An 11,390-nucleotide genomic window follows, 5' to 3' on the forward strand; every position below is an offset into this window, starting at 1 on the left:
AGTGTGTGTGTGTGTGTGTGTGTCTTTTGTATTGTTTTGGTAGTTTTTTCTTACTGATTTTTTTTCTAGTTTGTTTTATTTGTTTTATAGTTTTTTTCCTTTTTTTTTTTTTTTTTTTTTTTTTTAGAAAGAGAGAGAACAAAGTTGGTGGGTAGGGAGGTAGGGAGGACCTGGGAGAGCTGGGGAGGGGTAAAGAACATGATTAAGCAACATTATATGAAAAACGTTTAATGAAAAAAAGAAAAAAAATGGAACTAAAACCAATTTATGATAGCCTCAAAAAGCTGTGAAATATAGTGTTAACAACACAAATTTAAGTTTGTTTGTTTGCTTGCTTGTTTTGTCTAAAAACCAAACAATATCTATCAGGAGGTAAATTCATTGAGAGATGTGCAGCATTCACAGATCCAGGGTTATCAGTAAGAGGTCAGTTCTGGTAGGGGTGATGGTGCCTGTCTGTAATCCCAGCACTCGGGAGCTGGGGGCAGAAAAATCACAAGTTCTAGAACAATCCATGTCATGTGACGAGACTTGTCTTACATACACAAAACATTCAGCTCTCCTCCAAATCAATCAGCTGTACCTACTGCAAACCTAGTGTTTTATTCTCCCAAACACCAAATTCATACACTGAAATGGTAACCCCCAGGAAATGGCATTAAGAAGTAAGGCCTTTGGGACACACTTAGGCCTTACGGCAGAGAGCCCTTGTGAATGGCATTTGGACTCTTATAAAAGAGGCCGTAGACTGGGCTACTTTGCCCTCGGTACCTGGTGAGGACACAGATGGGGACAACTAGGCCACGCCCAAATGTTAGATCTGCCAGAACCTTAATTTGGAACTCCCAAATCAGAGCACTGGAAGCTGTCTATAAGCTATCTAATTGTGGCATTTTTTATTAAAGAAGCTGAATTAACAAAAATACAATACAAATAAAAATATATCTTAGAAACATTTTTAGTGCATGTGTGTGTGTGTGTGTGTGTGTGTGTGTGTGTGTGTGTGTGTATGTGTGCGCATGAACAAATGCTCATGTGCCACAGTGTGCTTATGGAGGCCAGAGAATAATTTGCAGGGGTCCGCTCCCTTTATTTAGTGTGTGAGGCTCAGGGGTCCAATTCAGATCCCCGGGCTTGGCAGCAGGTACCCTTAGCTACTGAACCACCTTACTCACAATCAGACATATTTTAAAAAGCAATAACAAACTTATTTTAAATTATATATGTATGTATATATAAACTTTGATGTAGGGGACAGAACCCAGAGCCGCACACAGGCTAAGCATGCACTCTATCATTGCTGTGCTTTCTGTTCTCTGATGCATGCACACAGTTGAAAAGGCCAATGAGTCAAAGTCATCTTTAATAGAGGAAAAAACATGGAAAACTGATATTTACCTCATTTCAAGATTTACCATTGCCGGGCAATAGTAGCACACACCTTTAATTCTAGCACTCGGGAGGCAGAGCCAGGCGGATGTCTGTGAGATCGAGGCTAGCCTGGACTACAGAGTGAGTTTCAGGAAAGGTGCCAAAGCTACACAGAGAAATTCTGTCTCAGAAAAAAAAAAATTACCATGTAAGCAAGGTAACTTAATGTTGGCATACGAATAAGCATTAATCAATGTTTCAGAATAGTAATAAGAAGAGTTAGGGTCAATTGTTTATAACAAAATTGAAGGGGTTATTCAGTAGAGGAAGGCGTTTTGTTTTGTTTTTGAGACAGAGTTTCACTATGGTGGCCTGTAACTTCACCTTTAGGCCAGTCTTCCCTGAACTGGCAGGGATCCACTTGCCTCTTCTTCCCGAGTACTGAAATCAAAGGCTTATGCCTTGGCTGGCTGAGAAAGGCTTTCTACATTTTCAAACAAAAGGTACAGGATGCACATCTATCCATGCTTACTTACCTCACACCAGAAGGCGTAGAGACATTTCAAGATCAATTTGCAAGCCAAGCGCTATGGTACATGCTAGAATCTCAACACTGAGGCATGAGAATCACTAAGCAGCCCAAACCGGCTTTCTATTGCTGGGCTAAACACTATGACCAAAAGCAAGAGGAAGGAGCAGGGGAAGGAAGGAGAAAAGGATGAACAGGAGAAGAGGAAGGGGCACAGGCCTGGGTTTGTTTAGGAAGTTGGTAACTTGAATACAAACCGCGGGGGGAAAAAAGGAAAGCTGATTTTACTGCTTTTTTTTTTTTTTTTTAAATCAGGGTTACAATTTCTGATCATGATCATTGTGTTATGGTTATTTAAGAGACCAGCCTGCTCTTGAGGGGAAAGCAACATGAGCTTAGGAATTGCTCTCGGGGGGACTGAGACGGGGAGCTTTAAAGCAAATGGGAGAACACAAGCAGAGGATAAAGCTGAGATTGCACAAACGTGAAATACTCTTGCAACTTTCTGGATCAATTTAAAATCATGAGCTTTTAGGGAAAAGCAAAAACAAAAACAACAAAACAAAACCCTAGTAATGGAGAGGATAGTAATGATAAGAGTACAGGGTGCAGAAAGAAGATCAGGCCAAGGCAGAGATAACAGTGAGTGTGCATGCCTCTGTGTGTGTGTGTGTGTGTGTGTGTGTACATGCACGTGTGTACTAGTGTGTATGTATGCAACTGCATGTATGTATGAGTATATGGACATATGAGTGCATCAATGTATATATGTGAGTGTAGAAGTGTGGGGATGTAAGTGTGAATGAGTGTATGTGAGTGTGAGTACGTGTTCAGTAGTAATTCAGAAGTAAAAAAAAAAAAAAATGACAAGACCTGAGAAGGCTGAGAGAGGAAGCAAACAGCCTTCTTGAGTGCAACTCCATTCAAGTAAAATACATTAAACAAATGGACAGAAGTCAATAGCTTTGGCAGCAGAAAGCCAGAGTTTAAGTCCTGTGGAGCTCTTCCTGAGAAAGGAGGGATTAGCAAGTAGGCAGAGATGAGAAAGGATACATAAGCATCCCTCAAGAAAGACAAAGGATCTGCCCTCATGCTACCACCATGCAGCACTGTGGAGGGAGCAACCTAGAAACAGACACTTCCTCTCTCAGTACACGTATGTACATAAAGAGCCACATACACAACAGAGTGCGTGGAGTTCATGCATGCACAAACAGCAACGCCTGGAATAGGCAAAGCAACAGTATGCTGGCTGCATGGGGGTGTAGCTGCCAATTTAAAACACCAAGACAGGCCTGTGAGATGGACCCATGTGGCAGAAGGATAGAAGCAATTTTTGCAAGTTATCCTTTGACCTCCACATGTGTTCTGGCAATTGTGTCTAAACTTGGACATCAAACAGTAGTTGGGTCTGAGGACAGGGCTTAGGGATATAAACTGGAGAATATTTCCAGTGGAGACATTTCAGGCTGGAAACAAACATGGCAGTTTCGTTAACTTGCTGGGAAGTGCAAATGCAGGTGTTTGTTGTTATTAGGAGGTATTTTAATCTCCTAAAATAAAAATCCTTGGAAGGATAGCATGCCTGGAAGGAGAGGTAATCAGAGGCCGGTGGCCTGCAGTAAAAGTGAGTTTTTACATGCCACAGTGTTCATGTGCTAAGAGGAAAGTGTGGCATTAGCTACAGAGTGAGCACCACTTCACCTTTGGGTGCTATAATTTGGAAAGACTGCTCCACAGCCACAGCTGGTCTCAGTACACAGTGGCACTCCCCTGTCTCAGCATAGACTGTGGTACAAAGCACCAGGAAACAGCAGTCTGGAAGAAATGCTGCTGCCTGATCACAGTCAGGGCATGTTGGAGTCTGGAACGATGGACATGACAGCTGAATTCTGTCTTCACAGACAAACTACAAAACCACAATACCATGCAAAGGACAACTCACACTGTCCATGGCTGGAATTCTCTCAAGATAGAGCAACCAGAGGATGGCTTTTCTAATTAGTCCCTCACAATTATTTCAGTAATCAATCCATTAATGCTTAAGTGGAATCTCCAAATAGCTCAGTTTCCTTGTGCAACATGAAATGAGTATTATTTGGCCCACCATTTAAGAAGGATGAACTGGCTTAAACACAGTCAGAAGAAAAGCATGCAAAGCCTACATTTATGCAAGCAGAGAGGAAAGGGGATCCTGGGTAGGCTGCGGAGGAGGGGGGGACTAAAAAGGGAGCCGCTGTAAACCCAGCTGCCTCAGTACCCTAAGTTTTAATCTAAAGGATGAGGCAAATTATGCCAAGAATTTCATTAACACAAAACATTTCTTGACTCTCAAACTCACCCCTTTTTTAATTATGAAAGAGCATTGCAATTACTATCATTCTGCCCCAAACTGTGGGAAAGTCTCAGGTAACTGGGACACAAGGGGACAGGGGCAGGAATCGATAACTTTAATCCGATCATCTGACATTCTGATTGTGTTTAAGCAGAAATGCCTAGGCCCTGGAATTCAAAAAAAACGTCACGCAGCTTGCTGTTTCCTGCCGGAGGATCCAGCTACTGACGGTGATCTTAACACTGAGCACAGGTCGGCCGAAGTGTTGCTGGCTGCTGTGAAGTGTCACCGTGCCACTGTGCAGTGGGCACACAGGATGCTCATCTCAGCTCATGCAGAAGTGGAAACACAGACAGAATGGGGGGAAGACACAGTGGTGACCTTCGGGTGGCCAGGAGGCTTCATCACCGGTCCTTGCTGTGGAACCTTCCACACTCTAATTCTCTTGGGACGGTGAAGGTCTTCATCCCGGGCCACAGTCTGGAGATTTGAATAAATCTCTGGCACTCAAACACTAGACTGTCATTTATCTCCAACTCTTAAGAGAGAAGCAGGAATGATTAAGTACGAACAATGCAATGTCTGCTTTAAACATCTGTTTAACACATAGGAGCAGCCCAGTATTGTCGCCTTTGGTGAAAACCAGGTGTGTGGCAGATGAGTGGAGCCACCCTGACCACACTTAGCACCCTGCAGAAGCAGTCGCTTATTGTGTGAGGGCTCACACGGAACCAGACCTAAGTGTGGCTTCAGAACTGAACACTGCTAACGCATACAAAGATCATTCTTTATCTTCAGGAATATCATATTTTCACAAGATCTGTAAATGGGAAAAGAAAAAGAAAAAGTCCCTATAATCTGTGCTCATGAAATCCAGGGGGTGTGGCGGTCAGGGAACACCTGCTGGGATCTGGTCACCTTGCTGTCACCGGCCTTTGGCAACATTTTCACTCTGGGCTGGGCATTTGGTTTTAGAGCAACATACATGTCTCTTTACATATGAACTCACGCAACTGTTTCTTTTAAGACAAAGTCCATACTCTCTATGAAAAGGGAAATAATAATAATAAAAAAAACCCTCATAGACATCAAGCTTCTGTTTCTTTTATACAAGTGGAGATTGCTGTCAAAAAAACCCTCCTGTCATTGTAAACATGCAACAAAACATTTGGAAGTTCCAACCAGACATCTCTATTAGTGGGTTTATTGACATAACTGAACATAACAATGTATAACATTTATTCATTTCTCACTGAAAGACTTTTCAGTGAAACTGCTTTAAGTCCAGGCTGTAACCATTTTTTGGTGATATTCGACCGTTGAAAAAGGCAGGTGGTAGATACAATCAGTGGGGTTTTTTTTCTAGACTTTCAATGGGCCCCGGTTTTACACTGTGTAAAAGAATCAGCTAAGAGATGCAACTGTGCTGTGCATGAGAAATTGTGAGTTTTACAGAAGGTGCCAGAGGGCCTGCAGGTTGAAAATAAAAGCGAGCGGGCTCCGCCTCCCACCGCCCACGTACCATACGCTCGGAATCTCAAACAAGACCTGGCAGCAAATACAGGATGACAGTCCATTTCCTGGGGTTTATTAGGTTTGGGCCCTGCAGATAAGGCTGCCAGCAAAGCAGCTGTGGCTTCAGTGGTCTGGACATTTACTCATCCGGACATAAACAAAGACCAGCTCATTTAGACCCTGGGTCCTCAGCTGCTGGGACAAGGCAGGCCCGGCTCATGTAGGTCAAACATAGAGTGATTGGGTTGAAGGGCCCTGGACTGTGATGGATTCCCTGAGTCATTGGGACCCTCAGGGGCCCGAGGCCTGAAACAGAAGAGTCACTGTTAGCCATAGCACCTTGAACTGGCTGACCTGCATAGTACCCCACGGCTAATAAATCCATAACTACGGTGACTGTAACCACAGTGTACACCCTCTTAGTGAGTGCACTTGGACCACACATGAATTATTAATGTGAACCCAACCACTACATTTAATACAAACACAGACTTCATAAATATTAGGGAGGAAAAGTATGCCAAATAGCTAAAAGCACAACTAACCAAATACTAATAAATTTAAAAAATAATAATAATAAAAAAGAAATGTTGCAACTACTACTAAAAGGTGAGATTTAATAACACAGTAAAACACTGGCTACTGAAGGAATTAATTTGTAAAATATATAATTATTTCACAGTGAGGGTTAAGTACTCATGATCTTCTGGGTTTAGTAGAAGCAGATACTACTGTGTTTTGTTTTCACATTTGTTTCCCACAAGTCCTTCTTATCTTCTATTATAATGTGGTCAGAGACTACACTACTAATAGATCATCCCCCCTTGCTCTGTTTTGTGGTAGTGGGATGCACTCAGAGCTTCACAAACAAGGGCCACCACGGAACCCAGTCCCCAGCCTGACAATTACCTTATGCTTATCGCCTAACCGTGCAAGTCAGAAATAGGTGCTGTCAGGAAGGGCGGGACATCGATGAAATGTAATGAGAAGTAGGTCACATTTGCACCCATCTAGACATGCTATCAGAATGTGGTAAGTGAGCTGGAGGGCTGGCATGCCCTAGGGGGCCATGGGTTTCCTACATGTTGCATTATTTTAATCAAATCTGGCATTCACTTTTTCCATATATAGATTTTAAAAATAAAATTAAAACCACAGGAGCAAGCCTGGTGGAGAAGTATCGCATGCAGCTTCCTCTTGAGAACAATCTCAGTTAACCAAAGGTCAGCAAAAGGTCACATCCTGCACAGGATAAACAGTAGACGGGATCCTGTCCAATCAAGAGTTGTTGAGTTTACTGGTCAGTTTATTAAATGTTCCTCATCTTGTTGGAAAAGATAGCATCTGATTGTTTAAACCTTAAGGCTTCCAGGGAGCTCTACCAGCCAACAGAAAAGGCTTCCTGGATGAGTATGGCACCTATTTATTTACCCTGCCCATCCTGGCAGAGACCACCAGATTGGTGGGGTCAGTTGCCGGACCCCCTTTGTGATGGTGGTAAGTTCCCCTTTCCTTAACTGGGAACAGAACCCTGCCATAGAGCAAACCAAAGTACAAACAGGAGTCCTCTGGTCATGGTGCAAGCATAAAGCACCCTTTGTAGCTCAAGGTTGGTCAGGTTACTGTGCTGCAATGCCACAGGAGCCGTGCCTCGCCACAGGAACCCTGCCCTGCCACAGGAGCCATGCCCAAGGTGTGCCAAGGCTTCCCACCTTTACCCCATCATCCATTGGTCCCTGCTCTTGGGTTTGACAACCAAAGCCCATCCATTTGCTTTGTGAGTACTGGGACGTGAAGGGTGGCGTCCAGATTCACTTTCAGTACCACTTGGCTTCAGCAAATGCACAAAAAAAGAGAAAGAAGAGGTGTAATAAAACAAGGTCTTCCTCTGAGATGACATGGGGCCACAGAGGGAGGCTCCTCAAGGCCAGCGAGATGGTTTCCACATCCATCGAGGCACTAAACCTAGTCAGCAAACCTTTGCAAGAGGTGGTCCTCTCGCCTCAAGCTGCCCCCGGCCCCACCTCCTGTGCTGTCCATGAAGCGGTCGCAGGGAAACTCAATGAGGTCCGCCTCGCTGAGCGCGCACACGGTGGTGCGGGGCCGGTGAGACTGGAAGCCCGAGAAGTCCGCGGACACACCAGTGCCCATGGACCGCAGTGGCCGTCGGGTGGAGTACATGTGGCGAACGTGGACCGGGCCCCCTCCCTTCCGCCTGGCACGTAGCTTCCTTCGCAGCCACCGCGATCCCCAGGCCCCCAGAGCCAGGAGCACCAGCAGTGCGTTGACAGCCAGCAAGACCAAGGTCAGGAGCTGGTAGTCGACGCCGCCTCGACCTCGTGCCTCCGGCAGGGTTACCAACCCCGCACAGTGGTCCCTGGGGGCCACGGGGCAAACTCTGCCCCCGAGCACGCCCTCCACGCACACTAGGTAAGGAGTGTCTCCGCGCAGCTCGTGCAGTGTGGCCGAGTCGCTGCGCTCGGGCAGGTAGACGAAGCGCTGGAACTTGGGCTGCTGGCCAAAGCGGTCGAAGAGCAGGCGGAAGCGTGCGCCGCCCTGCGGCCGGGGACTGCGGTGCTCGCGAACCGCCCAGCGCACCGAGGCGCTGTTGGCGCTCACTGCCTCCACTGTCAGGTTGCACAGAATGAATTTGTTGAAGTCACAGGGGTCAGATACCAGCGGTGGCAAGCCGACCCCACCATCGGACAGGACTTCTCGCTCTTGCTGCTCCGAGGCCAGGCGCTGCTTCGCTGCGCGCTGCCAGCTGTCTCTGGCAGATGGTGTCCCAGAGGCGGGCTCAGCCGTCGGGGTGGGCTCTGCCTGGGCAAGATTGGCACGGGTGGGACCTCCTCGCTCAGACTTCTCGTGCAGGTCCATGGACTGTGGGACAGGACCCGAAGCAGCAGCGGTAGAGGGGCCCTGATGCTGCAGGCCTGGACCCCGCCGGCTCAGTCTTACTGAGCTTCGGTTGCCTACGAGCTCCTTGGCAGCCCCGCTCCAGGCCACTCCTGGTAGAAGTCTCCCTCTCTGCTGGGGCTGGGGTTGCGGCGGCAGCTCCTGCGCGAGACCCCCTGTAGGGGGCGTCATCCTCTCCCCTGTGGCTGTGGATAGAGGCCACTGCCTACTGCCTGCTGTAGGGGAAGGTGAGGGATCCACGCAAGACCCATTCTGCAGCAGCTGGTCATCCAGGTAATCCAGGTACTTGCCCCGCAGGGCCGGGGGGTGGCGACACTGCACGAAGACGGTAAGAAGACGGCCCTGAGAATGCCAGTCGCCCATCCAGCGCTTCAGACCCCGCAACCGGCAGTCGCAGGTCCAACCATTGCCATCTAGATCTAGGCGGTAGAGAGCCGGGCTGGCGGCGAAGATGTCTCCAGAAAGGGCTCTGAGCGCGTTGTCGCGTAGGCTGAGCTCACGTAGCCGGCCCTGGTGGCCAAAGGTGGCAGGGTGCAGAGCAGACAGCTCATTGCCGCTCAGATCTAAGGCCTCCAAACTGTGCAGGGGCTCCAGCAGGGCCAGGGGAAGCTGGCTCAGCCGGTTGCCTTCCAGGTGCAGCTCGCGCAGGGCCTCCAGGCCCCAAAAGGCCTCTGGCGCGAGCTGTGTGAGCTGGTTGCCGCTGAGGGAGAGCAGGCCCAGGCGTGGCAGGTGCTGGAAGACGCGGGGGCCGAGGTGCTGCAGGTTGTTGGAGGAGAGGATGAGAGTGGAGAGGGAACGCAGAGGGACGAAGGTGGCTGCATGGCGCAGGGAGGGCTGCAGCTCGTTGGCAGAGAGGTTGAGGAATCGAAGCTTGCCCAGCTGGGTGAAGGCATTCTTGCCCAAAAAGCGGATCCGGTTAGACTCCAGGTGTAGGTAGAGCAGGTTGCCCAGGGGAGCGAAGACTGCATCCGGTAGTGCCCCTAGAGAGTTCCCGTCCAGTCGTAGCTTGACTAGACTCTCCAGGCCCTCGAAGGAGCCACGGCTAAGGCGGCCAATCTCGTTACCGTTGGCGTAGAGGATGCGCAACTTGCGCAGCGGAGCCAACGTGCCAGGAGCGAACGCCTGTAAGAGGTTGTTCCCCAGGTACAGTTCCTCCAGGCGCGAGAGCTTCTCGAAGGTCTTGGGGTGGAGAGAGCAGATCTGGTTGTACTGCAGGTCTAGCCGTCTGAGCTGCCCCAGGCGGTGGAAGTCGAAGGCGGTGATGTTGGTGATGAAGTTGCCGCCTAAGCTATAGGTGAGCACGTCCTGGGGACTAGGCAGTGAGCTGGTCTTGGGCACCGCACGGAGCCCCCTGTTGGTGCACAGGAGGTGCTGGGGGTGCTGGCAGTCGCAGCGCTCGGGGCACACGGACTCTGCCCGCGGCGGGAACGCCAGGCAGCCGCACACCATGAGCCAGAAGCGCACGGCGCCGACACCCTCCATCGCCGCCCGTCCAGCGCTCTGCGGCCGGATCGTCCTCTGGGCCGGCCGGCTCTGTGTCTCCTCTGCATTCCCCTCGGCCGGGCCAGAGTCGCTAAAAGGCCTCTTTCGGACTTCTCTGCTGCTCAGTCCAGCCCTTCCTCCGCCCTTTGTCCGGGTGGCTGGCCCGGGTCTCCGCAGGCGGGCTTCGCGGAGCCAAATCAGGAGGCGCTGGGCGCTCGAAGAGCCCCGGGTGCTACTTGTTGCATTTCTGCAGAAAAGTGTTTCTTCGGCTGCGCGTCGGGGGCGGGAGGAACCAGCAAGAGTTGGTGCTTTTTGTTTGCGCTCGAGTCCGGAGAGCTGGATTCCCTGGCGCGGATTCTCCCCGCCAAGCGGATTCCCCCACTGCAGGCGGGATCCCTTCCAAGAGCTGCTGGGGTGCGGCTTGGCTGCAGAGCACCGGCCACTAGGCCCGCGTCTCCGGCGCCTGCTCGTTCGCGGTCCGGGGGGAGTCGGAGCGCAGCCGGAGTGGGCAGCCTGGAGGCCGTGCAGGCTGCGTCCGGAAGGGACCCATGTCGGCGAGGAGCAAGCAAACCCGGCGGAAATTCGTTCTTCCCACACTCTGCCCCCCGGGGGATGCAGGCGGAGAAAGAGGAGACGGCGGAGGCAGGACAGACCCCGGCTGGGGGAGGAGGAAACACTAAGTGGCTCCGCGTCTGGTCAGCCCCAGCCCGGACGCCAAGTGAGAAAAGTAGGGATTAAAAACAGCTGTACGGGTCGGCGCGCGGGCTGGGGGCGGGGGGGTGGATTACCGGGCGAGCAAACGGGGATTGCAGACAGAGACCTTTTTATTTTAGGCCAGTTCGTCGGCGGCTTCGGAGGAGAGCGAGAGTGCCTCCTCTTACGCATTTAACCTACTCTTCCCGGTGCCACCCTGAGGGAGGTTGAGGCAGCACCGACTCCCCCAGCATTCTGCTCCAAGTCCGGGGGAACCTAAGGTTGCCTGCAGAAGGCCGTCGGTGGACTGTTGTCAGAAGACGCCAAGCTCAGTCCTTTGAAAGTGTTTGGTTTTCTGGTGTCCCTTTGCTAGAGTCAAAGGAGAGGCACCACCCCTTTTAGGTTTCTAAACTGAATATCCACTGGATTCCGCTCTGGGAAAGACCGTGAAGAAAGTTCCTAAGTGGGGCTACAGTGATTGTGTCAGGGCCAGATTTGGCGATTCAGCCCTATTAATTCTCCTGCCGTCTTAAAGCCCTTGAAGTAGGC

The 11,390-nt window shown here is 50.0% G+C and overlaps 1 protein-coding gene across 1 annotated transcript; it reads right to left on the reverse strand.

Moving 5' to 3' along the window:
- Window positions 1–5,402: 5,402 nt before the first annotated feature.
- Window positions 5,403–11,149, reverse strand: Tril (TLR4 interactor with leucine rich repeats). The gene has a single exon (XM_006982224.4). The coding sequence runs from the start codon at window positions 10,146–10,148 to the stop codon at window positions 7,716–7,718; it is 2,433 nt and encodes an 810-aa protein (XP_006982286.1). The 5' UTR covers window positions 10,149–11,149; the 3' UTR covers window positions 5,403–7,715.
- Window positions 11,150–11,390: the final 241 nt, after the last annotated feature.

The sequence above is a fragment of the Peromyscus maniculatus genome, chromosome 3 (assembly GCF_049852395.1).
Source record: "Peromyscus maniculatus bairdii isolate BWxNUB_F1_BW_parent chromosome 3, HU_Pman_BW_mat_3.1, whole genome shotgun sequence".
In the NCBI taxonomy this organism is placed as follows: Eukaryota; Metazoa; Chordata; class Mammalia; order Rodentia; family Cricetidae; genus Peromyscus; species Peromyscus maniculatus.

Coding starts and splice junctions, on each gene's coding strand:
- Tril (XM_006982224.4), bottom strand. CDS start 10,148: ATGGAGGGTGTCGGCGCCGTGCGCTTCTGGCTCATGGTGTGCGGCTGC.